At 44.3% G+C, this 21,668-nt stretch overlaps 1 protein-coding gene across 2 annotated transcripts in view; it reads left to right on the top strand.

Annotated features, from left to right (window-relative positions):
* WDR59 (WD repeat domain 59) overlaps positions 1 to 21,668 on the top strand; it is a 50,574-nt gene that overhangs the window by 20,374 nt on the left and 8,532 nt on the right. Inside the window, exons 12-19 of one of the 2 annotated variants that reach the window (XM_034072800.1) lie at positions 1,912 to 2,044; positions 5,482 to 5,606; positions 6,421 to 6,585; positions 7,402 to 7,497; positions 8,911 to 9,067; positions 10,317 to 10,386; positions 10,614 to 10,767; positions 20,371 to 20,504. In XM_034072800.1, the coding sequence (XP_033928691.1) occupies positions 1,912 to 2,044; positions 5,482 to 5,606; positions 6,421 to 6,585; positions 7,402 to 7,497; positions 8,911 to 9,067; positions 10,317 to 10,386; positions 10,614 to 10,767; positions 20,371 to 20,504 (1,034 nt within the window). Of the gene's footprint in view, positions 1 to 1,911; positions 2,045 to 5,481; positions 5,607 to 6,420; positions 6,586 to 7,401; positions 7,498 to 8,910; positions 9,068 to 10,316; positions 10,387 to 10,613; positions 10,768 to 20,370; positions 20,505 to 21,668 lie in introns of those variants that run through there. The other variant, XM_034072801.1, reaches the window with a different exon arrangement.

Here is a 21,668-nt window from a genome sequence, read left to right as displayed (position 1 = left end):
ACTAACCACACCCTTTCTAATGCACCCTAGGATGCCATTTGCCTTCTTGGCCACAAGGGCACATTGCTGGCTCATGGTCATCCTCCTATCCACCAGGACCCCCAGGTCCCTTTCCCCTTCACTCCTTTCCAGCAGGTCAACCCCCAACCTGTACTGGTACATGGGATTGTTCTCCTGCACTTCTTCCCCTTGTTTCCATTGCTTCTTAGGCTGGTTCAGGCAGTGTGAATCCTGTTACTCTGCTGTCTGGCAGCAGTTACAAGTTGCTGATGCAGTTACTGGAACACCCATGCTGGGCCAGACCAGAGGTTCATATGGTCCATATTGCCCTGTTTCATCTTCAGCTGTGGATGCCTTGGAAGGGGATAGCAAGCAAAGCAAGTACGGAGCCCTGCCAGGCCCCTGCAATTTGCAGCTTAGAGGCTCATTGAGTCTGGCATCTTTGTACTCAATAGAGCTTGATGAGTTTCACTTCCATTGACTTGTTCTGTCTTTTCTTTGACCTGTGTAAATTTTTGTCATCTTTAACATCCTATCAATAAGGAGTTTCATGACTTTTCATGCATGTTGTGTGGAAAAACAAGTCCTTTCATGTGTTTATTTTGCAACCTGGCAGTTTCATTGCATTGAAGATGAAATGAGCAGCCATCTTGTACATGCTACTAATGATTCCATAGATATCCTTGATACTCCTGCTCAGCTGCCTTCTTTTTCAAGACAGAAGGTCTTTATTTACTTCATTCTTTGTACAAGATGTTTGCTCCTCTGCCTTTCATGACCCTTTTTCAGCTTCACTATTTGGGCTGGGGATATGATCTTTGTTCTTTCTACAGAATTCACAGTACTGTGGTTTTGTAAATTATCAGGCATCATTCCATGAAAACATCAGCTTAGTCTGGCCCTCCGCATTTTGTTCCCTCAGTCAGCTTTAACTTGCCATTTTTTAACCCTATGTGTGTTGCTTTATATTTGTCTGAAATTCATCTTTTATTTTAATACAGTTACTCCTGTAAGGTCCTTCTGTGATTGTTTGCAGTCAGCCACTCTTGTTACTACCCTAAAAAACTTGGTGGCATCAGCAAACCTGGTCATGTTGCTATTCACCTCCTATTCCAGGTTTTTAATGAACATGTTGAGAAGCATGTTTCTCAGCATAGATCCTGCAGGAGTCCTGCAGGTCTGTAACAAACTTTTTCTGTGAAAAATGACCCTTTACTCCTACCTGATATATTTGTGAACATTTGATTCCTTTCTAGTCTTTAAATCAATTGTTCATCCATGTCAGAGCACTTCCTCTGCTGGCTCCCACTCCACTCTTCTGTCCTTGTCTTTGTCTAAATCAAACAACACACATGATGGCATGTTGCTGGTGACCAGTGCTGTAATTTGCTACATTGCACACTCTTTCTCCTCCCTATGTTTTCTCTCTTCATCTTCTCTGTTTTCCTGTGCTGAACTTAAAATACAAGTTTTCATGGTCTCCTTTGATACAGAACCTAGAACACGTCCTGCTGGAATGTAAATATCAAAAGCAGAAAGTGTGCTGGTGTTATATCTAATCTAAAAAATTAAACTAGTTCTGACAAATTAATTCAAGGAATTAAAGTCATACTAGATTTTGGTTTGATTAAAGTAAAACCTGTTACTTAGACTGGCTCTGTCAATTAAGAGGCTTTGTAAGTGAGCAGGAGATTTGGCCAGGCTGTCTGAGGTGACAGAGCTGAGGATGCTGGAAAGTGGAAGATCACCTATCTTTGTCATAGAAACAATGATGAGTGCTAGGGCATGACTGTGGTGTGGATAGACCTACCTTGCAAATCCTGCTCCCTGGAGAAACGAGTTGTTTAGTGGTCATTCTTTCCACAGCTTGGTTTCTGTTGTGCAGTGCGTGAGTGTGTTTGTTCTTTTCAGCTATGTGCTAATGATATCCTGGATGGAGTGGAGGACCTCATAGATGGGATTTCTCATCTGCCAGAGCCAGACAAGACCCTTCACTCACAGGACTCGGAGCCCCAGCATAACTCTGGACATGGGGATGAGGAAGGTGAGACAAGTGATGGGTTGTGGAACTTCAAACACCACTTGTCTTTGTGTTGGGAAGAAGATGCATCTTGACATGAGAAAATAACTTTGTAGACAAAGCGCAAACTGCTGCTGTTCCAAAGGCTAGTGGATTCCCCATGTGTGAGGAGGGAAAACACTATGAGTGTCTCAGAATGGTCTTCCCAAGGTTTTTCTCCTCTATCACAATGATTCTAGCTCTAAAATGAAGCTCTTCCTTGTTACTAATACCATTGCATTCTCTTTTTGTCATAACTGTGGCTTGCTGCCAAAAAATAAGGCAGTATTGTAAGGCAGTAAGACAGTAAGTAATTCTGCATTTTAAGAAGGTAGATTAGTTTCAGCTGACAGGTGAACCCACAGAAGAAGGGACTGTATGGGTACAGCACTCAGAAACAAGCTGCTTACTTCAAACCTGGTACCTAAACACTTCTGCTGGGGTCACTGTGTGAACTGATGTAACATGGAGGTGTTTGCTGGTGTCTTCTCCCATCCCCCAGAATTAGCATGGGGAGAGCTTGTGAAGTTTTTTTCGTGTATTGATGAGAGGTGACTGAAGGCTGGCAGAGCAGAGGGGGAGCAATACTATCTCTAACTTCTAAGTACCAGATGGGTGGATGGGAGTGGGTTAGAGGTTTTAACAGAAAGCATTGATGAAGCATTCTTCAGGGACCTCATAGCAGCCTTCCAGTATCTGAAGGGGAGCTATAGGGTTGCTGGGGAGGGACTTGTCATTAGGGACTGTAATGATAGGACAAGGGGTAATGGGTTCGAACTTAAATAAGCAACGTTTAGATTGGATATAAGAAAGAAGGTCTTTACTGTAAGGGTGGTGAGGCACTGGAATGGGTTGCCGAGGAAAGCTGCAAATGCTCCATCCCTGGCGGTGTTCAAGGCCAGGCATGACAGAGCCTTGGGTGGCATGGTTTAGTGTGAGGTGTCCCTGCCCATAGCAGGGGGTTGGAACTAGATGATCTTAAGGTCCTCTCCAACCCTAACTATTCTATGATTCTATAAAGAGAAGGCACACAAGGAAGGAAGGCGAAGGAGGACTTGTGAGGTTAAGGCTCTGGCCAGGTTAAACATTCAGGGTGTTAGTGTTTGTAGCGTGTAGGTGCAAGAATAGAAGAGATTGCAGCAGCTGAGGCCCATGGTGATAATGTGCATTGTGGAAAGGATATCTAGACTGTTCTATATCTAATAAAAAGGTTCCATACCTTTGTGATAGCTTGGATTTAAATTCAGAGTTCCTTTCTGTATTGGATCAAGGTGCTACAATCCATTTCTATGTGAGTTGCTTACAGGAAAGCAATTTGAGTCTCCCTTTGACTTGCCAGCCAACTGGAGAGAAGAAAAAAGATCTAATATCTGTCCTTTGAGTAAAGGACCCAGCTGTGAGGTCCCTTAGGGAAGGCATCTCTTACTAACTGAAAGCTTCCTGCCCAGAAAATCCCAGTGAAGTTCCTTTCTGCCAGCCAGAAGAACAAGTTTATAAAAGCCATCAGCTCCTCGGCCTACATTTTATAATATGATAGGAAAAGGCTTGGCTGCCTGTGCTCTCCATGAGCAATGCTGTGTCGGGAAGCACAGCCACTCTTGCTTCCACTGGGAGCATTATGTGTTCTCAGGGCTGCCTGACTTCTCTTTTTCCACAGGAGAGAGTTAACTCTTTCACTGTCCCTGATTAGGTCATGTTCATCTGTCCTATATGGTTTTTGTGTGGGTCTGGCTTTGGTTCAGCAGGTAGGGTTTCTCTTGAAGCCAAGGGGAATGAAAATTACTTTTCTTTAACAGGGTAGATTTTGCTGCAAATACCGTGACTGCAGGATTAATGCCCAGGCAAGTTCTTAAGGAGGAATTTAATTTCTTTCTAGCCTAAAAGCTGTTGTGGAGCGTTTATGTTTCGCCCTGGAGGTGGCTGTGTTTCAGCTGCAGTTTCTCCATGCTATATTAGTAAAGCACTTTGGGGATCTTTGAAGAAAGCAGTGCTCTGCAGATAAATCAAAAAGCTCACCAGCTGTGTCTTCAGTGCACAGCTCTCCTCACTGGCAGCTGCCTGTAAAGTGTCTTTAGGAATCTAGGCAAATATTTGGGCTTTGGGGGACTAGAAACTAATTTGAAGGGAATGGGAGGAGAAGACAAAGGGAGGGTATTGCCCGTATCAGGAACCTCGGAGACAGCTTTTCAGTAAGCTATGTGGTGTCTTGAGCTAGAAATAATTATCTTCCCTGAGAGCCACTAATCTTCGTTTAATCCCCTTTTCAGCTCTCTTTTGTGAAGTATACATAGGCACTATAATAAAACTGCAAACAGAAAAGGGTAGCTAAGCATCCTACCTATCCAAATTCAGCAACCAACTGGGCAGCAGTAAAACCAGATATATTTATCCCAGCAGTAAAGTCAGTAAATTTTAAGCAAAGGCCTGTAAAAGGGCAGCTTTTTGCATTTATTTTCATTTATTTTTTTGCTAGGAATAGTCTGTGCAATATGATATAGCAAACTTGAGGATGACAGCCAAGTAACTGGGACTTCCCTTGTGTCCTTGGAACAAAGGAATCAAAAAGTACTTATTTTGTTATCTTAGGAAGTGGTGCCACAGCAAAACACTCTTCCAAAGGAGCTGCCTCTGCCCTAATGGGGATACATAGCAAGAGATGAGGCAAAAGCCAGTCACCACCACAGGCAGAGACCAATTCTCCTGAAACTCAGTCAAGTTTGCCATCTTAACCATAATTCCTTGTGTCCTGCAGCACTTCCCTGGATGTTTAAATGTATTCTGGCTTTTGGGGTTACTGTCCTCTGAAAACTATTTGGACTTTGACACTAGACCCAGTGTTTAGATGGGCTTTAGAATCTGTTAAAGCACAAGAATGCTTTGCAACATTAAGTGAAAATGGCTGCTATAAATGTGTTAAGCCTCTACTACTGCCAGAAATACCCTCTTTTTCTCTCCTCGGCTTTATCATACTTTGAAAGCATTCCCTGAAAGCCAGGAGAGGTGGGGTATGAGTCCTGAAGACCAGAGCTCCTCCTGGAGATTGCTTTGGCAGCAGGTCTTTCACAGTGACCTGAGGGGATCTAGTTCAGCTGTTTCAGACTCTGGCAGTACTGTGTAGGGAGGACAAGGGTTCTCAAATGAGCAGAGATAGATCACTTAGGGCTCTATAGAATACAGGCAGCTTCTGTAACCATCTTGGGAAACCTGTGTGCAGATAGGTTTGGTTTTCTTAAAGGGCAAGGCCCAGAAGCTTGCTTCTAAACAGCTGCTCAGACTTCCCAGGTCTTTGGCAGGTAAAACTCATACCTCCATGTGTCAGAAGTGCAGAGGAAAGCCTGCTGTCCTGGCTGACTCCTGGCATCACATGCCAAAAGTCTGTCTGTTATAACTTGTCTCAACCATTTCTCCATCGTTCCTGACAGCCTTAAAAGAAGATTTCCTGAGTGACCCACTGGTGGGAAAGAAAACAGAGCAATTGGGGCTGCCCCAAACACTGCAGCAAGAGTTCTCGCTGATCAATGTGCAGATCCGAAATGTCAATGTGGAGGTAGAGTGTTTCCTTTTGCTGGCTTGATTGGAAAGGGATATGGGCAGGCTGGTTTATTGGAGGCTTTAGAGGGGAACCTTCTTTGCTGCAGTGACTGCTGTCTGTAAACAAGGTTTATTTTGAGCTGTAGAGATCCTCTTGGCCAGGGGTAGTCGGAAAGAAGGTAACACCAGACACTGGGAGTGAGGGAACTGTTTCAGCGCAGTAAATACACTGGCTGCTCCCAAGAAGGCTGGACGGTGCTTTGCTCTCTGTCTAGACTGTGGAGTGGAAAGTGGCTTTTTCTACTACATGTCTGGTCTGCTGAGCTATCTCCATCCTGTGCCTCTCCCCTCAGTTTTGACATCTCCCTTGCCCACCAAACCCTCCTCTCTGTGTGGAAGCTGGCTGAAGGCACAGTACTGGTAGGAGGTTTGAGGCAGCTGCCTGTCTCCTTTTCCCACCCCTCTGGTTTCACAGCTCCTGATAGAGTTTTCCAAGACCCTGGTATATGATGTTAGATGGTGCCAATTACTGCTGCACTGGGATTGGAGCTCTCCATGGCCAAGCGAAGTTTGCTGTGGTGCAGTGACTTGGGAGCAAAGCCTGATTTCCTGGCTGTGGTCTCTAGATGGTTGGCAGTCTGCTGGTGTGAGCTGAGCCTGTGCCCATCTGCCTGGGGATTTTTGCTGTCACCATGTTCACTGCCATTGAGAACAGCATGACTTCTCTTATGGGTGTGCAGAGGAATCAGCCCCTCAGCATGAATTTAAGTCACTCTTAAGTTTAAAAGGCCTTGGAGATCTAACTACAGAACAATTGCTTTTCCTCACAGATGGATGCGGTGAGTCGTAGCTGTACAGTGTCAGTGCATTGTGGCAACCACAGAGTCAGGATGCTGGTGATGTTCCCTGTCCAGTATCCCAATAATGCTGCACCGTCCTTCCAGTTCATCAACCCAACTTCAATCACTGCTTCCATGAAGGCAAAGCTGCTGAAGGTGGGTGGTCGGTATACAGTGTCTTTATACATTAACAAATGCTGGATACTTGATGTCTAGATTACTGAGACAATAAAACATCTCACCTTTCTGAACACATAGGGCTTTGAACTGATACGTTGTTGAGCTCTCAGGGTTAGGGTTTTGTTGGCCTTGTGGCCCAGTATTTGCCTTTTGCCACCGGTGCATTTTAAACATATGTTCCTCGCTGCTTCTCTGTTCTGGTGTGATGTGTATTGCTGTTGCCTGAGGATCCCTACCATCCTTCTCTTCACACAATTAACCCCAAGCCCATAATAAAAAAAATGACCAGCTAAGCATCCAGCTGCGGAAAGAGATCATATTTTTGAGTTGGGGTGTTGCTTCCTTCTGTCCTCCTCAAACTGTTTTAAAAATTAAGGGAATTTTTACACAGTGTCAGCTAATTCCAGACCAAGTGTTTGATCATCTGGTGTAGGAAGTCCTATTGCTATTGCTGGGGATTCCTTCCCCAACAGCAAGTTGATAGATCAGTTTGTATTCCTTCCTGAAACAGAAACCAACCCTCATCCAGTTTTCCACAAACTGGTATGGAATGTGTGAGCTACAACAGCATAGAAGTCCAAATCCTGTCTGAGTGTGCTGAATCTAGATGAAGCCTCAGTGCTCTGATCAAAGCTCACAGTGATTTCTCAAATAGACAGCACACCAGTGGTGTTAGGGGATATCTTTGGCCTCTCTGGATCCTGGCATCTTAGCTACTCTGCAGACAAAAAAGGATGCTTGAAAAATGTTAATACAGCCATGATTCAAGCTGCATCTTGTGTTTTATTCCAGATACTGAAAGACACTTCTCTGCAGAAAGTGAAGCGGAACCAGAGCTGCCTGGAGCCCTGCCTGCGTCAGCTGGTCTCCTGGCTGGAGTCTGTTGTGGTATGGAGAGCTGCATGGGCTTTCTGTCCAGGGTTGTTGTCTTCTCCCACATCCCATACTTCTGACTCTGCTGTGAGAGTCCAGCCTCATTAGACATGTAAATAGACTGCTGTGACTGGCCATTACACTTCTGGTTGTGTTGAAGAAAACTAAGTGGATCGTTAGATGTCTTTTGTTTTTGAAAATCAGGCCCTGAAGATTGCTGCTTTGGGGAACTCTGCATGCTCACTGGTACTCAGGTTAGCAGCAATGACTGTGAGTTGGAGCACCTGAGTGGTGCATAGTAGTTTACCAGCTCGCAATATATCGAACTAGTGCAAGAGCATGGTTATCATCCATGAGAGAAGAGGCCTTGGGAAGCTGATGGATCCATTCTTGTCTGGAAGGCAGTGGCAGATGCCTTTACCTCCTCAGTTCTAGTCACATATCCTGCTAGTCCTATTCTAGGGTGTTTGTTTAATCTCTTAAAAAAAAAAAAATCTGTGAAAGTCTTTTCTGAAGCCTTGTGCTGAGGTTTTGTAAGGATGATACTGCAGATAAATCCAAGTCACAGCCTGCCCATAGCTGAGAGATCTGTGATACCTACTCAGCATCCCAGTGTCAGGTATTAGGTCTGTGTGTGGGTGAACTGTACCAGGGTGGGTGTTCTCAGCATTCATGAAGAGATTGGAGAGGCTCCTCAGGTTTCTTTTCCAAGAGGTTTTGTTTATTCATCACAAATAAAGGGCTTTTTTATTTTTTTGTTTATGTATTTTTACCAAGAAAAGGCTTAATCTGTTTGGTGTCAGCAGTGTTGTTCTAAGAGTAGGAACTTTCTCTGTTGTATGGAAATCTGATGACTCAAGCCAGGTGTCACTGCCTTTAGAGAATTCCTTTACACCTAAGCTGTAGTACTCTTTATCAATATAAATGCAGATTTCTGCCAAAATTCATGGATAGGCCTGAGGTCCCTCGGTGTTGCACACTATCTGCCTTCCTCACTTTGACTTCCAGCCTGCATTTGAACTCCCCACAGTTGTGTGGTATTCTTATTTAAGGAGACTGTCTCACTTGCATCATTGAGTTGTCAGATTTAGCTGAGTTCCCTTTAGAGTCATATCCAGTCTTGGGAGTCATATCCAGTGAGAGGATTAGATTTTCTATGTAGTTTCACCCCAAGTTAAGCTCTACATTTCAACATGGCTGTGGTGGGAGAGATATCTCTGGACAAGCAGCCAGAGAAGCCCTTTCCTCAAAGGTAAATGTGCTTTTAAGTGCCTGTGCAACAGAGCAATAGCCTTACTCTGTCCTTGATCTGCTCTGGCTCAAACAAGCACCTTCCATGAGGCTGCCACACGCTGTGATGTCCAGTGCTCCAGCTGTGTTTCCTTTCTGTGGCAGCAGGAGTGTGACCTTGAGTAACTTCTGTTTCAGAACCAAGAGGACAGTACATCCAGCAATCCCTACGCTTTGTCCAACTCCGTAACACCCCCCTTGCCCACGTTCGCCCGGGTCTCCAATGCCTATGGCTCATACCAGGACTCTAACATACCATTTCCACGGACCTCTGGAGCCAGGTTCTGTGGTGCAGGTTAGCCCCATCACTGATATGTTACAACACTTACCTGATGAGTGGGCCTTTGAATGTTTTGGGGAAGGCTTGCCTGTGGATAAAACAAGGTTTTGGTCACTGCTATGCAATGAGTAAGAAATGGTATTAAAGCAGTGAGGTTGTGATAAATTTGCAGATAGTGGGGCTAGTTAGCAACTGTTTGCAGTTGGTGTTGAGTGTGTGGGATTTTAGGATTTGGAAATCCAGGGCTGGTTAAAGAAATGGCCTTTGGTTTGTGGCATGCCAGAGGCATTGATAGACCACTCTTTTACAGAAGACTGGGAGTAGCTGTTTTCCTTGCCTAGCTTTCTCCTACCAACATCAAATTGCTGTACATATTCTGGTGCTCAGTCTTCACAAATTCTGGTGATTTGGGGTTGAACTTACCCCTTGCTGAAACTATATTCTTGTTACTAACCATTCTTTTCTCACTCTGCACCCTTTCTGTTTTCCGAGGTCCTTGGGAAAATTCTCTTAAATGGGAGATGGTGTACAATCACGTCCAGGTTTCCAAGAAAGTGTACAATGCAGAGATCATCCTAAAAACAGATTAAGGTCTGAGTAAGAGCTGTTAAATTTCACTGAGCTGTTTCAGATGCAAGCATGCCTCCTCCACATCTGACCACATCCCAGTTTGAGCATGTTTTAGAGCTGCTTTTCACAAAGTCCTTATTGAATTCCCAGAAAAACAGGGTGGTATTGCATTGAATAGGCTCAGTGAAACCTGCTAAGTCCTGAAACCATTGCAAGAGTGGGTATATGAAGACACTTGAGATGCTAACAAATGGGGTAAGGCTTGTGAGAGAGTACTCTGGAGTGGCTTCAGATGGCTGTGGTTATCTGTGGAGAGATGTACAAGCTGCAATGGTTTCTCTGTATAGCTAGACATCACCTCACTTTCCTCTAAAATAGCAGTGCTTGATATGTTCTGGTGAAGAGTCAAAACAGGAGTATGTACCTGCTCATTTTCTCTTACTGCCTTTAACATTCTGTAAGCCACTTGAGATGGTGCTTTTAAGACAATCATCTCAACAGAACATGCATTTTAATGAGTTTGCAGGGAGTGCATTTGGTTTCAGAAAATGTGGTTATCTACTTGAGATTTAAAAGCACTCGTGGTAATGGGTAGGCACCCAGTCCCTTACATGATCGTATTTCCTTGTGTAACCCACCCCTGGACAATCTTCTCCTCACTTTGTGATCTTTATGCCATATCCTGTCTCTTTAGGGTACCTGGTGTATTTCACGAGACCAATGACCATGCACCGTGCGGTGTCCCCTATGGAGCCCACGCCCAGGTGAGGTGTGCTGCTGTCACGGGTGGGAAAATAGATCAATTCCTACGCTGGAGCTGCTGACCTCTAGTGTTAGCAGTGTTCTCGACACAGAGAGCCTGGTCCTTTACAGCACGGCCCTCGCAGACTCCTTTCAACACACTGTTAGCAACTTAGTGGAGATGTTGGTGTGAACCTCCAGGGCAGTTTGGTGTATAAAAGCTCCTGAAAGTGTATTCTTTTTTTTCCAGGTCCCTGTCAGCTTTATCAGCATACCATAGTGGCCTCATTACTCCAATGAAGATCCGCACAGAGACTCCAGGCAATCTGCGTTTGTACAGCGGGAGTCCAACACGCAGTGAGAAGGAGCAAGTCTCCATTAGCTCCTTCTACTACAAAGAGAGGGTAAACACCAGGCCAAAAAGCCTTTTTTAACACTTCAGCTTTTGTGATCTGTATTCCTTTCATATAGCTGTGAGCATTCCTAGTAACAGAAGCTTCATATTCCTCAAAGAAGGCATCTTTTTACAGACAGCTCTGTAAAAATGTCAAATGGATTTATCTCCTATACTGATCCTCTCCAGTATTTGACCTGCTTATTTTGATATTTCTCTACACTGACCATCACAGCTTTCTTCGGTGTGTTACACTGTCTCACTTTGCATTAAGTAGGGTTAAAATCTCACACTCAAGTTGTAGCCTCTCGATAAATACATATAGGCAACTCTGCTGTCCTCTACTCCCTGATGTATATAACTGCAAAGGGTTGTGGCTCTCTGCAGCTAACTGACAACTTCTCCTGAATTATGGGATATATTTGGTTATTTCTATTACAGGTGTCTCTTTCAGGGATATGTGCCCCTTTGGACTTTTTTAAAATAGAAGTCATTCCTACATGATTCTCCAAAGATCTTCCAGTCCACATACTTCTGGTTTAGGTGTAGGTCTTGCTGTCATTGTTGTTTACAAGAAGGACTTTGGGGGCGAGTGGGATTGTTTTCTTCAGGATCATAGAGGGTGAGGAAGACTTGTTGGTAATTGTAGGACGGCTGTAGTTCTCAGGGAGCTGAGGGCCTGATGTGCCTGAAGCAGATGCTGTGGGAGTAATAGGCCGTGCAGCTTGCTCAGAAACTAGCTCTCTGCTTCAGCAGAGGGTGAAATGGCTTACAGAAGTACAGTAAGCTTCCACTGAGAGCCTAAGAATTTGGGGCATTCAAGTAATTTTCCCACTACTGTCCATGCTGAGGACACTCATCCTCTGCAGCAGTAGAGAGCTTCCAGGTACCTCAACGAAAGCTGAGAGCTGTCTGCATTCTGCTGCGGTGGAACTTGGGAACTCCTGTCCTGGGAGCAGAGGGAAAGTCAGAGCCTTGAGCTCTCATCCTTCCTTGGCACCAAAAGAGGTATTGATTTTCCAGTATGGCTGGACATGACAGCTGACCTCTCTGGGACTATGTCCTGCTTTCATGATATAAGTTAAGTAACTGCACTTTCTAGCCATGGGGAAACACTCTCTCCTCATGGCAAGCTTTGCCTCCACACAGACCACAGAAGACTCTTGAGTCCCCATTCTTGTTTTTTGACCCACACAAACTCCTTTTTGATGGGAAGAGAAAATGGTTCTGCCAGGTATAATTACAGCCTGTTCTGGTCTTTGCAGGAGAGTTTATTTAAAGGGCTACCTCTGTCCTCTGCAGCATGCATGCCTGTGACACACAGCTCTCTAAGATTACAGACAAAGCTAAAAATAACATGTGGAAGCAGCTTGGTGCAATTTCATGTGACCTGTCTCCCCAGCTCTTGTATTGATGGCTACAAGATTTGTATCATTGGGAGGGAAGAAAATGGAGACAGCATTGTGTAGTCAAGCTCTCTCCTTGCATACTGGATTGGAAGAAGTGTAAAGGCCATAGCAGAAAGCTAACTCAAGTGTTCTTGCAGATGAAAGTTTAAAAACCAAAGCTCAACTTTAACTTCTAAACAATCAGAAAATCTTTGCTGAAGGGGAATAATGTCATGGCCTCTGTTAGATCAATGCTACATATTTTTATGTCATTTCATTGTGAGTTTTTTAAAAAGCCCAGACTCTTAAGTCTAATTAACTCCTTGCTCTCAAGCTTGGATTTTATATTTGTGTTAAAACAGAAGTTGAAATGTTGGTGTTAAACTCTTGTGTTATATAACTTCAGCCCCAAAACTGAGTTTGACAGTAGTAAGCAGGTATTTAAATCACATATAGCAATCCCACTGGCATCACTACCATTAGCAAACAAGTGGAATTTGCCCATTTATAGACAGGTAATATCTCAGGTTCCTGTAAAGGGAGGAGAGCTGCTGAACCCAGCAGAGATCTCCTTAAATAACCAAATAAAACTAAAGCCAGCACTGAGCCTTCCTGTGCTCTTCTAAATGAGTGTGTATACACACACACATGTATATCTTTCTCCTATTTTATTCACACATGCACACTCCTTTCTTCCTCCTTTTCACTCATCAAAAAAAAAAATCCTGCTGAAGAAGAATAGTCAGCAGGAAGAAGCTGTATCTATACTGAGGCAATGCCACCAGTGTTTCCAACCTGGATTTGTCTCAAAGAAGGTGCTGTGCCTGTGGTTCCCCCCCCGGCTTCAGTTAGGGTGTTGTGCCAGTGGAGACCTGGGGACAGCTCAGATTTTCCAGAGAGACAGCTCCACACAGGGGTGGTGACAGTGATGCTTCCCATTGGGGAATTGGGCAGGGCTTGGAAACTGTTGCTTCTCAGGATATCCCTCAGGTTTTGCCTGGTGTCTACCTGGTTGCAAACCTCTCAAACTCACAGACGTGAGAGTGGAGGCTGGCAGCAGTGGCTCTCACTGCAGAAGAGTAGGACTTCACAAGAGGGCTGAGCTTAGTTTTGCTGCTTCTCTGCTATACTGAATTTCTTTCAGTTGACCCATTTCTCCTTCTCTGGTGAGGCTGCAGTCTTCTCCTCTCTCATGGCTCCCTGGCTGCAGGGTTCTCCCAGCAGCAAGATGCAAGGGAAGGTAGAGGCCAGGCATAGCTGATGGCCTTGACTGCCCACCATCAGCTGGAAATAAATGTAAAATACATTGCGTACAACACAAATAACACTTTTTGTTGTGTTGATTCTTACAGAACCGAAACAGAAGTTTGTTTTTTTTCCAAATGAGTGTGCAGTAATGTGCTTTGAGAGATTCCATTTATTGTTGCTTTAATACTGAGTTGCATGCTTAATGAAATGTATGTACTTTTGTAGTGAAAGCCTACTTTGGAGCTATTCTGCATAGTCAGTCAGTGAATTTGATCACTTACTCAATCTGAAAGAGTTCCTCAACCCATGAGGACAATTTATACGTGGCGCTGCCAAGTAGCAGGGTCTCTGTATCTCTTCTGATATCCTGACATGTGACTTGTATTGTTTAAAATGAAAGTGAACAGTTATAGCAGGTTCCAGTGTATGAAATTGTGGAGGACACTGGATTTTAAAGAGATACCTGAGTAAGAAGGAGTGTTTATTTAGCTTCCTACAGATTTCTATGCCATGGTGGACAGCTGTGTTAAAAATAATGCAGTTTGCACTTATTTTCCTCCTCATCCAAGAGGAATAAAATTTATTAGAGTAGGAGCCTGGCATTTGAGGCACCAGGGTATTGTCCTCTGCTCAGCTGTCAATTGATGGTATGAAAAAGGTCATAAAGCACATGAAACAGTCCTGTGCTTCTTGCATTAATACAACTCTGTGTGGAAGACTTTATTGAGATCTGTCGTTGGCAAAGTCTTCTGCGGAGGCTGATGTGGGGCACAGACACAGGGCTGTAAGTAACGCATAGTACAACTGTGTGGATGAAAGTGGGGATCATGGTTTACAACTGTTTGTTGTGTAACAGAACCATTGGGAACAATATCTTTTACTCTGCTGGTTCAAGGCACTTTTCATTTCAGTCTATTTACCTTTTGTCTTTATTTTTCTTGGTGTCTTTCTTCCCTTTTCCTGGGTATAATGTTTTCACATACAGATGTCTCCTCGCTCTGCCTGGCGACGTTGGTCCATACAAGCAATTAACGACTTCCCGGTACTGTGCGCTGTGCTAATACTGTCCTTGATATAACCCTGTCTTCTGCCCAAGGGCCCAAGAATAAAATGCCACCGGCCTGCCTTTGAGTAACCTGCACAGAGTTGGGAGACTTGCACTCCACACAGGGCCGAGGGCTTCAGTAAGAGCGTGTAAGTGGACAGGAGCAGACAGTAGCTTGCAGGGTATGAATACTGACCTACAACACACCTATTTTACCTAGCCTAGCAGTCAGGAAAGGATGCCAAGGGGTAGTTTGCAATGTAAGAAAAAATCAAACTCTAAGTAACAGAGCTGCAGAGGAGCTTAATGATTATTATGCCTCATCATTCAACTGGTGAGACTGACACTGGAGCACCTCATTTCTGAAAAAGATAAAGCCTTGCTGGAGAGGGAGGATCACTTAAGAGCTGTGGAAGAAACAAACCGGTTGAGTTGCTGACAATGATTTGCCATAAAATGAGCTGCCTATTCTCAGGGCCGTGCATCATAAGGCCTAATTTCCCACAGCAATAAATAGAATTTCTCCTTAATTTGTGATCTCCTCCCAGCCCCAGGAATGGCACCACCCTGCATTCAGTGTGAGAGGCTACACTTCCAGCGACTTCTTCCTGGCACCTGCCCCTCTGAGGCTGCTTTGGCAGTTGTTTTCCATTAGTCAGGTCCATGTGTCTCTCAAGCTTGAACATCATTCATGTGAACATCTTGATGATATCAGCATTGCTCAAGCTGTGCTGTAAATTTGGGTAATTACTATCTCATCACTCATCTGCCAAGCATAGGCAAAACTCAGAAAACTCCATTTCAGTTTAAAGATTATCTCTTTAGGACCACTTTTCACAATGTTTGTGTGAAACTCTTTTTTCACAGCTGCTGTCTCTCATGCTATCCCTTCATAAGATGGCAGGGAATAAAATACAATTCCTGTAACACCTAATTTAACCCGGTATAATAGCATCAAGTCTTCCTAATTACAGCAGCTCTAAGACTATAATAGCAAATAATAGGTGAAAGACATCATTTACTTGAAGTAATTTACTTGACACCATCAAGGCTTTTGCAAAGAATTAATAAAGAAATGTGAGCAGTGAAGGCAAAAAATCTTCAAAATCAGTCTTGAATCAGGAAAAGGCTGAAAGAAAGAAAACCACGCAAGGGACTTGCCAGCTTGTGGTGTGGTAAATTGTAGTGCACAAAGTGCCACAGTTTAATTCCCTTACCACTGGCTTGGAAGGAAGAGCAAGTAGTGATGTGATAAAGCTATAATTTTGTGTAGCATATACTTAAAAATTATATATGGATTAATACAAGCCTTGAAGGTTTAACTGTATTTGTGGATAACCTTTGGAAGAGGCTAATCACATTGTCTAAAGTGGATCACAGTGCCCAAGGCGAATGGGCAGGCAAGCATGGAGAGAGGTGTGGAGTATTTGTGCAGACCAGCTGCCCCCCCTTCTGGGGTAAGAGCTCAGCATTGCTCAGGGTGCTCTGGGAAGCAAGAGACAAGTCTAGAAGAAGGAATAATTCCCCCTTCTTTCTAGGTAATGACTCCACTTCAGAAATGCCAGTGCTTCAGGGCAGCTGCCAGCTATTAATTAATAAAAGCTCTAAAGAAATATTCCTGCTGGGGGCCACAGAAGTGCCTCTGATAGGTTGGTTGTTGTTTTTTTTTTTTACCCCCTTTGTGGAAGTTGCCTGGTACTGTGGGAGGTGCTGGAAATAGTAAGTGTTGATTATTTTGAAAAGAAAAATCCAGGCAGTGCTGCATGACCTGCATGGGGGAGTTAATCTGTATGCAGTAGTTCAGAATAAAGGAGCATAGCGTTTTGCAGGGAGGCAGCAATTTTTAAATCTTACTTTAAAAGAAAAAAAATAATATTAGAAGCAGTTTGAACCTGATTTTGAGCAGGTTTACCTCTTCATTTTGTAAATGCCATATCGTAGCTTAGTCTTTGCATCAAGTCTGTTCACTTCTGTCCGCAACCTTTCCCTGTGCTCTACTAACACCACTTTATACCACAAATGCTGAAATTTTGCATCTGCTTATGCAAATAGGCACTTTACATTTCATGATGCTGCTTACAGCACTGCCTCAGCAGGATCCAAAGACACACACACCCAACTGTTGGGCATCCTTTCCAAGCAGACATGCAGCATTTCAGAACTACTTCTACTGTGTACATAGTGATGATGGTGGTTGCTACGAAGCAGTTGGTGGCTTATTCTTGGGCTGTCTGTTTCTACATGTAACCCATTTACTGCCATTGTTATCACCTCGGACTGCAGGAAATTACAGCCTTAGGTATGGTAGTGCAGATACAGGCTGGCTTTTTTAGTCATTAGTTGGTGCTGTTGCCACTGTCACCTTCAACCCTGTGATTGTCATAAATACTCTGATTTCTTTCCTTCCAATGCTCTGAGGAACTGATGAGTCTTAATTTACTGTCACTAGCTATTTTCTTTCTGTTCTTCCTCTCAAACTCTCAGGAGCAGCTGGGTAGATGCAGTTCTGCTTGACATGGATTCTAGGCTGCAGGAGAAGCTAGAAATGTTGGAGGCAGTGCAGAAAACCTGTGTCTTTGACCTTCACTGTCATAGTTACCTTGGTGCATGCATGTTAATTTCTGCTTCAGCTCCAGCTGTTGTGTTCCCTGCTCCCCCTTGTGACCTGTGCTCCAGCCCCTAGGAAGAGACCTGTTTTCTATCCTACCCTAACATCCATGAGTCTTGGTGACACCTTTAAATAACACCATAGTGAGAGCTTCCCCAGGGAGAAGAGGTGAAGCAGAAGGGAACAAGGAGCCTTGTGGTGAACCTTGTCTAGACAAACACAAGCTAGAGCCCTTCTTGCCTCTGGTAACCCCTATTAATAGTGCTCAAATACTGCCTGGTGGAGATTCACTCCTGTAATGAACACCAGCAATTATTTGGCTCAAAGTATAGCTTCTGCTGTCAGTGGTGATGGTTCCCATACTTCTGTTCATAGTTTTTTCTAACATTTTGTTACTGTGGCTGAGACAAACATGAATTGCAAAAAAACAGACATTTTAATGTGACTTTACATTTGGCTTTAGGATTTTCTTTTGCCACAGGGGCAGGAAGTAGTGATTGTGGCAGTGTAGTGCTGGCAGGACATATTGGCCATCAACTATCTCTTCTCCAAGAGTTCCACCAGTAAAGAATTAGGGCATCCCTTTTTGCCAGTAAATAGGCAGTGCTTAGAGGGAGAAAACAGGACAATTTTGTTGTGAGTCCAAGTTCTCAGGGGATTCTGGTACATGTAGTGTCTTCATTTGTCTGGTGATATGCTAACAGCAAGAAGTGGAAACCATTCATGGGATCTCTTTTCCATTGTCATCCTCATTTGTTGTCATTCTCCTCAAAACAACAACAGCAAAAAAGTGACTGAATTACTTGTGGAAAGTGATATGTGTTGTTCATGTTTCTAGCCTTTGAAATGCCTGTTAGGAGGCTTCTTCAGTCTGCTCTTGCAGAGGGCAGGAGCAGGTTGAATCTGTTCCTTAGGATGGGACAGAGAACATGCCTCAGTCAGAGGGAATTCTCCATAGTCTACGAGTCCTGGGGGCAGCTGGCTTATGGATGGTCAGGAGGTGGCAAGTTGCTCTCCAAATTCCTGCCAAGCTTTAGAAGATCCCTGGTGACAGACCTGCAGAATGTGGTTGTGCATCTGCAAGCCTGGGTCCAACTACCTGCTCAAACACAGAACACACAACAGCTTTGGTTGTGAGGAGCCTGGTAGCCCTTCCAGGACAGTGGCCGAGCGCTGCATGTCCCTGCAGGGGTTCCCAAGCTTTGCGCAAGTATTTTTTTTGGCAGCATCAACAGCTCCTCACTGAAGCTAGCAGACAGCATTTGGCTGTCCTGACAAGGAATGAGGTAGAGGTGCCACTGTTATTTGGGAACCTTGTTGTAATACATCCCACATCCTTCAGCATGGGGAGGGTAGCTACATTTTTAGGTATTATCAAAAGAGGTATAGTCTGCCTGATGAGAAGAGAGTCAGAGGTAAATCAAACTGCCTTCACTAGGAACTGATGTATTCCAGAGAGATTGATCTCCCACTTGACCACATTCTACCCACTTTCTACTGCATAGCACTTCTCAGAGTGATGTAGCAGATAAATACTGCAGGCAAACTCTGCTTGAATGGATTAGGACTTGAGGGGACATGGCAGAGATCAGAATCATACCCTGGTCAGCCTTCTAGCACTGAATGCTGACAGCTCTGTTTCCACCACCATTTGGCATCTCTGAATATTGAGCAGCATGCACACTACTTCTCTTTCCTCTGAGGAGCAGTGGAAGATCAGGGGGACTGGTGATGCTCTTACGTGGGCAACCCTGGCAAAATCCAGCTCCACCTCTTTGAGGTCTGAAATGCCTTCTTCACTTACTGTCAAGCCTGTGCTTGAGCTTCTGAGCCTCAGTCACCCACTGTTCAGAGTGGCCTCAGGAACATCGCCATTTTACTTCTTGTGACGTGCTAGTAGCATGTACACTCAGCACAGCAAGATCTCCTCAGCACACTGGCTTCAGCTTGAGCCAGGCAGGCAGTGAAAGAGGAATTAATTTCTTAAGATCTAATGAGGTGTTTTTCTCTAATGAGGTTTTTTTTTAAGGGCATTCTGTGACTGTGATGGGCCTGCTCAGGTTCTCGTAGGATTATGTATGATGGTAGTTTGGTACCCACCCATCCCAGACCTGGCCTAACATCCACAGTAGAGGTGACCCAATTGCAGGTCCAAGTCCTGCCCTTCCTGTAGAGTAGCTGCTCTTTAGGAGCATGGATGTGTTGTCTTGCAGAGCTGTCACCACAGGGCTGGTTTGCTGGCCCCATCAAAGGAGCTGTTTGCTTCAGATAGGGATGTAGGAAGCCCCACAAGTGCCTTAGAATACCCTGCATAACTTGGCATGACCAGGATACTTCCACGAAGAGCATCGACTCTGTGTGTCAGTGAGGGAACAAGCCATAGGGGAGCAGTGCTGCAAAGCATTCTTTGTTGCTCTGAGAAATGCTGCATAGCAGCCAGTGGAGCTCCAGTGCCTACTGCCTGTTGTGCTGCCACTCATCTTTTCATCCCTTCTCCTCCTCACCCTCCTAGAGCGAGGAGCTGGAAGAGCTCAGGATACTAGACAAATACTCTATGGTGTTTCCTACAGCCAAGGTAGCTTTATGCAGCTTGGCATTAATGTGATCTCCGTGTCTGTTAAGGAGAGTATCTGGGAATCTTTGCTTCTTGGTTTTGTTCCCTTGTGTTGATTCCTCTTCTCCCTTCTCCCCACCACCTTATGTCCTGAGCCAGTTGTAAGTAGCTGTGAGTATGGTAGCTAGGAAAACTCAGGTCCTGCTTTATCATCTGCCAGTTGCTTTTCTGAAGCTGTTGATAAAGCAGGAGGTGGGACCCCTGCTGTGTGAAGCTAAACAGAGATTTACTCAAACACTGAAAGAGCAGACCAGAACAGACTCTGGAGCTGTCAGTTTGCCCTGAAGCTAAAGGCAAATGAAAGCTGCCTCCCCACATCTCTGTGCTGATGTTGGCTGAAGTCAACAGTGGTCTGTGCACAGAGGGTTTCCAGGACGGACCTCTAATGAGAATGACAATTGAGCCATCCTCCTGCCAAACCTGCCCAGGTTTGATTGGCATCCTGAGGCCGATTTGTTCTCTTATTGGCTTTCACAAAATACTTTTTGAGTGAGTTTGACCTTGAGCTTGCTGCCTTGACCAGTTTTTCACTTCTACAGATGGAGATGCTTGTTCTCCTGGGCATGTCATGGATGTTTTCCAGGGTAACAAAGAGCCTTCTGAAAGGCAGGTTTGGGTGCTGCTTGCATTATTCCTGACCCTAGTGCTTTTTTCCCTGGCCCAAAAAGCCTGCTGTCCTCCCCAGTAACACGTTGCAATTTATTATGCAGAAATCAAGGAGGTGGAAAAGCAAACGAGAGGGGACAGATGCCAACAACCGACCCATTAAAGCTGCCGGGAAAGTTATTATCCAGGATATTTCCTGCTTGCTGCCTGTCCACAAGCTGCTGGGAGAGCTCTATATGTGAGTATGTATGGGCTGGCACCCTTTCCAAATCAAAGCAGCTGGTTTTGGCTGTGCTTTGCTCCTGATATCAGTCAGCCCTGATCTTTGAGTGCTTCTGTACCTTCTTCCTCTGTTCTTGCCTTGCTGCTTTATCATGGTATCCCTCAGCCTGTGAGAGGGAACTTGTCTCCTATAAATGTGAAAAGTGTGTTGAAGAGATTTGTGCTGGGATGTTGTATACAGAGTTTGAACTGGTGCTCCAGCACCATCATTGTGGATCTTACATGTTTGCAGCTTGAGAGAAGTTATCAGTACAAATTCCTTTTCAAATCTTGTGTTAAACTCCACACTTAAATGCACAAGCTTAAAAATTCCAATAAATGCACATTCTCGTACTGGAAACCTGTTAAAATCTCATAAGACTTTTTCATTTCAGAAGTATCTAGAATGCCCCATTCACTTGGAGACTTGGTTGTACATGCCAGTGTCTGTACAGCAAATTTTTTTGCTTTAATGGAAAAGATGGAAAAGTTCTGTGATTTCTGGTTGTTTGGTCAGGGTTTTTTTAAGGACAGACTGCTTCTTTTTCCAAACTTTCTATTTCAGATAGTTACAAAATCTCTGTTCCTGTTTTTGGTTTTTTTTTTTAACTTAGCTTTGGCAATACTGCCTCGTCCTTCACAGAATTTCCAATTTATGGACATTCAGGGAAGAAGCAGATGTTCCTTCTTAGAGGAGACAGAAGGGTATGGGAAGAGAGAGAAAATAAAAATATTCTGTGTTGGATTTTTTCTGTATAATTAAAAAAAAAAGTGTTCTTTAAAAAAACTGTTGGACCTTTCCACTCTGGATATCTCATGTGTGAACATCCTGACCTTTTTCCGTTTGCTCTAAGATCTTAAGCAGTAAAAGTGCCACACGTCTTGGGAAGAATTCTGACAATAAGCAGGAAAGCCTTCATGGGTTTCCTCAGGCCACCTTGCCAACCTCTCAGACACTCCCCAGTGAATGTGTTATCCTACTGCAGGGCAGGCTGAAGACCAGCCTGCTTCTCCTCAGCATGCTACTGTCTCAGTCCCGGTCAGTCAGAGCAGACCAATTGACTGAATGGGCACAGCACCACATAACTGATGGCACCAGCTTCTAGAGACAAGAATGTATCTTGGCTTAGGGGGTATTCTG

This window comes from Melopsittacus undulatus, chromosome Z (genome assembly GCF_012275295.1).
Source record: "Melopsittacus undulatus isolate bMelUnd1 chromosome Z, bMelUnd1.mat.Z, whole genome shotgun sequence".
NCBI lineage: Eukaryota > Metazoa > Chordata > Aves > Psittaciformes > Psittaculidae > Melopsittacus > Melopsittacus undulatus.
Note: the sequence above shows the minus strand (reverse complement) of the source record. Positions and strands in the feature narration are given on the sequence as shown.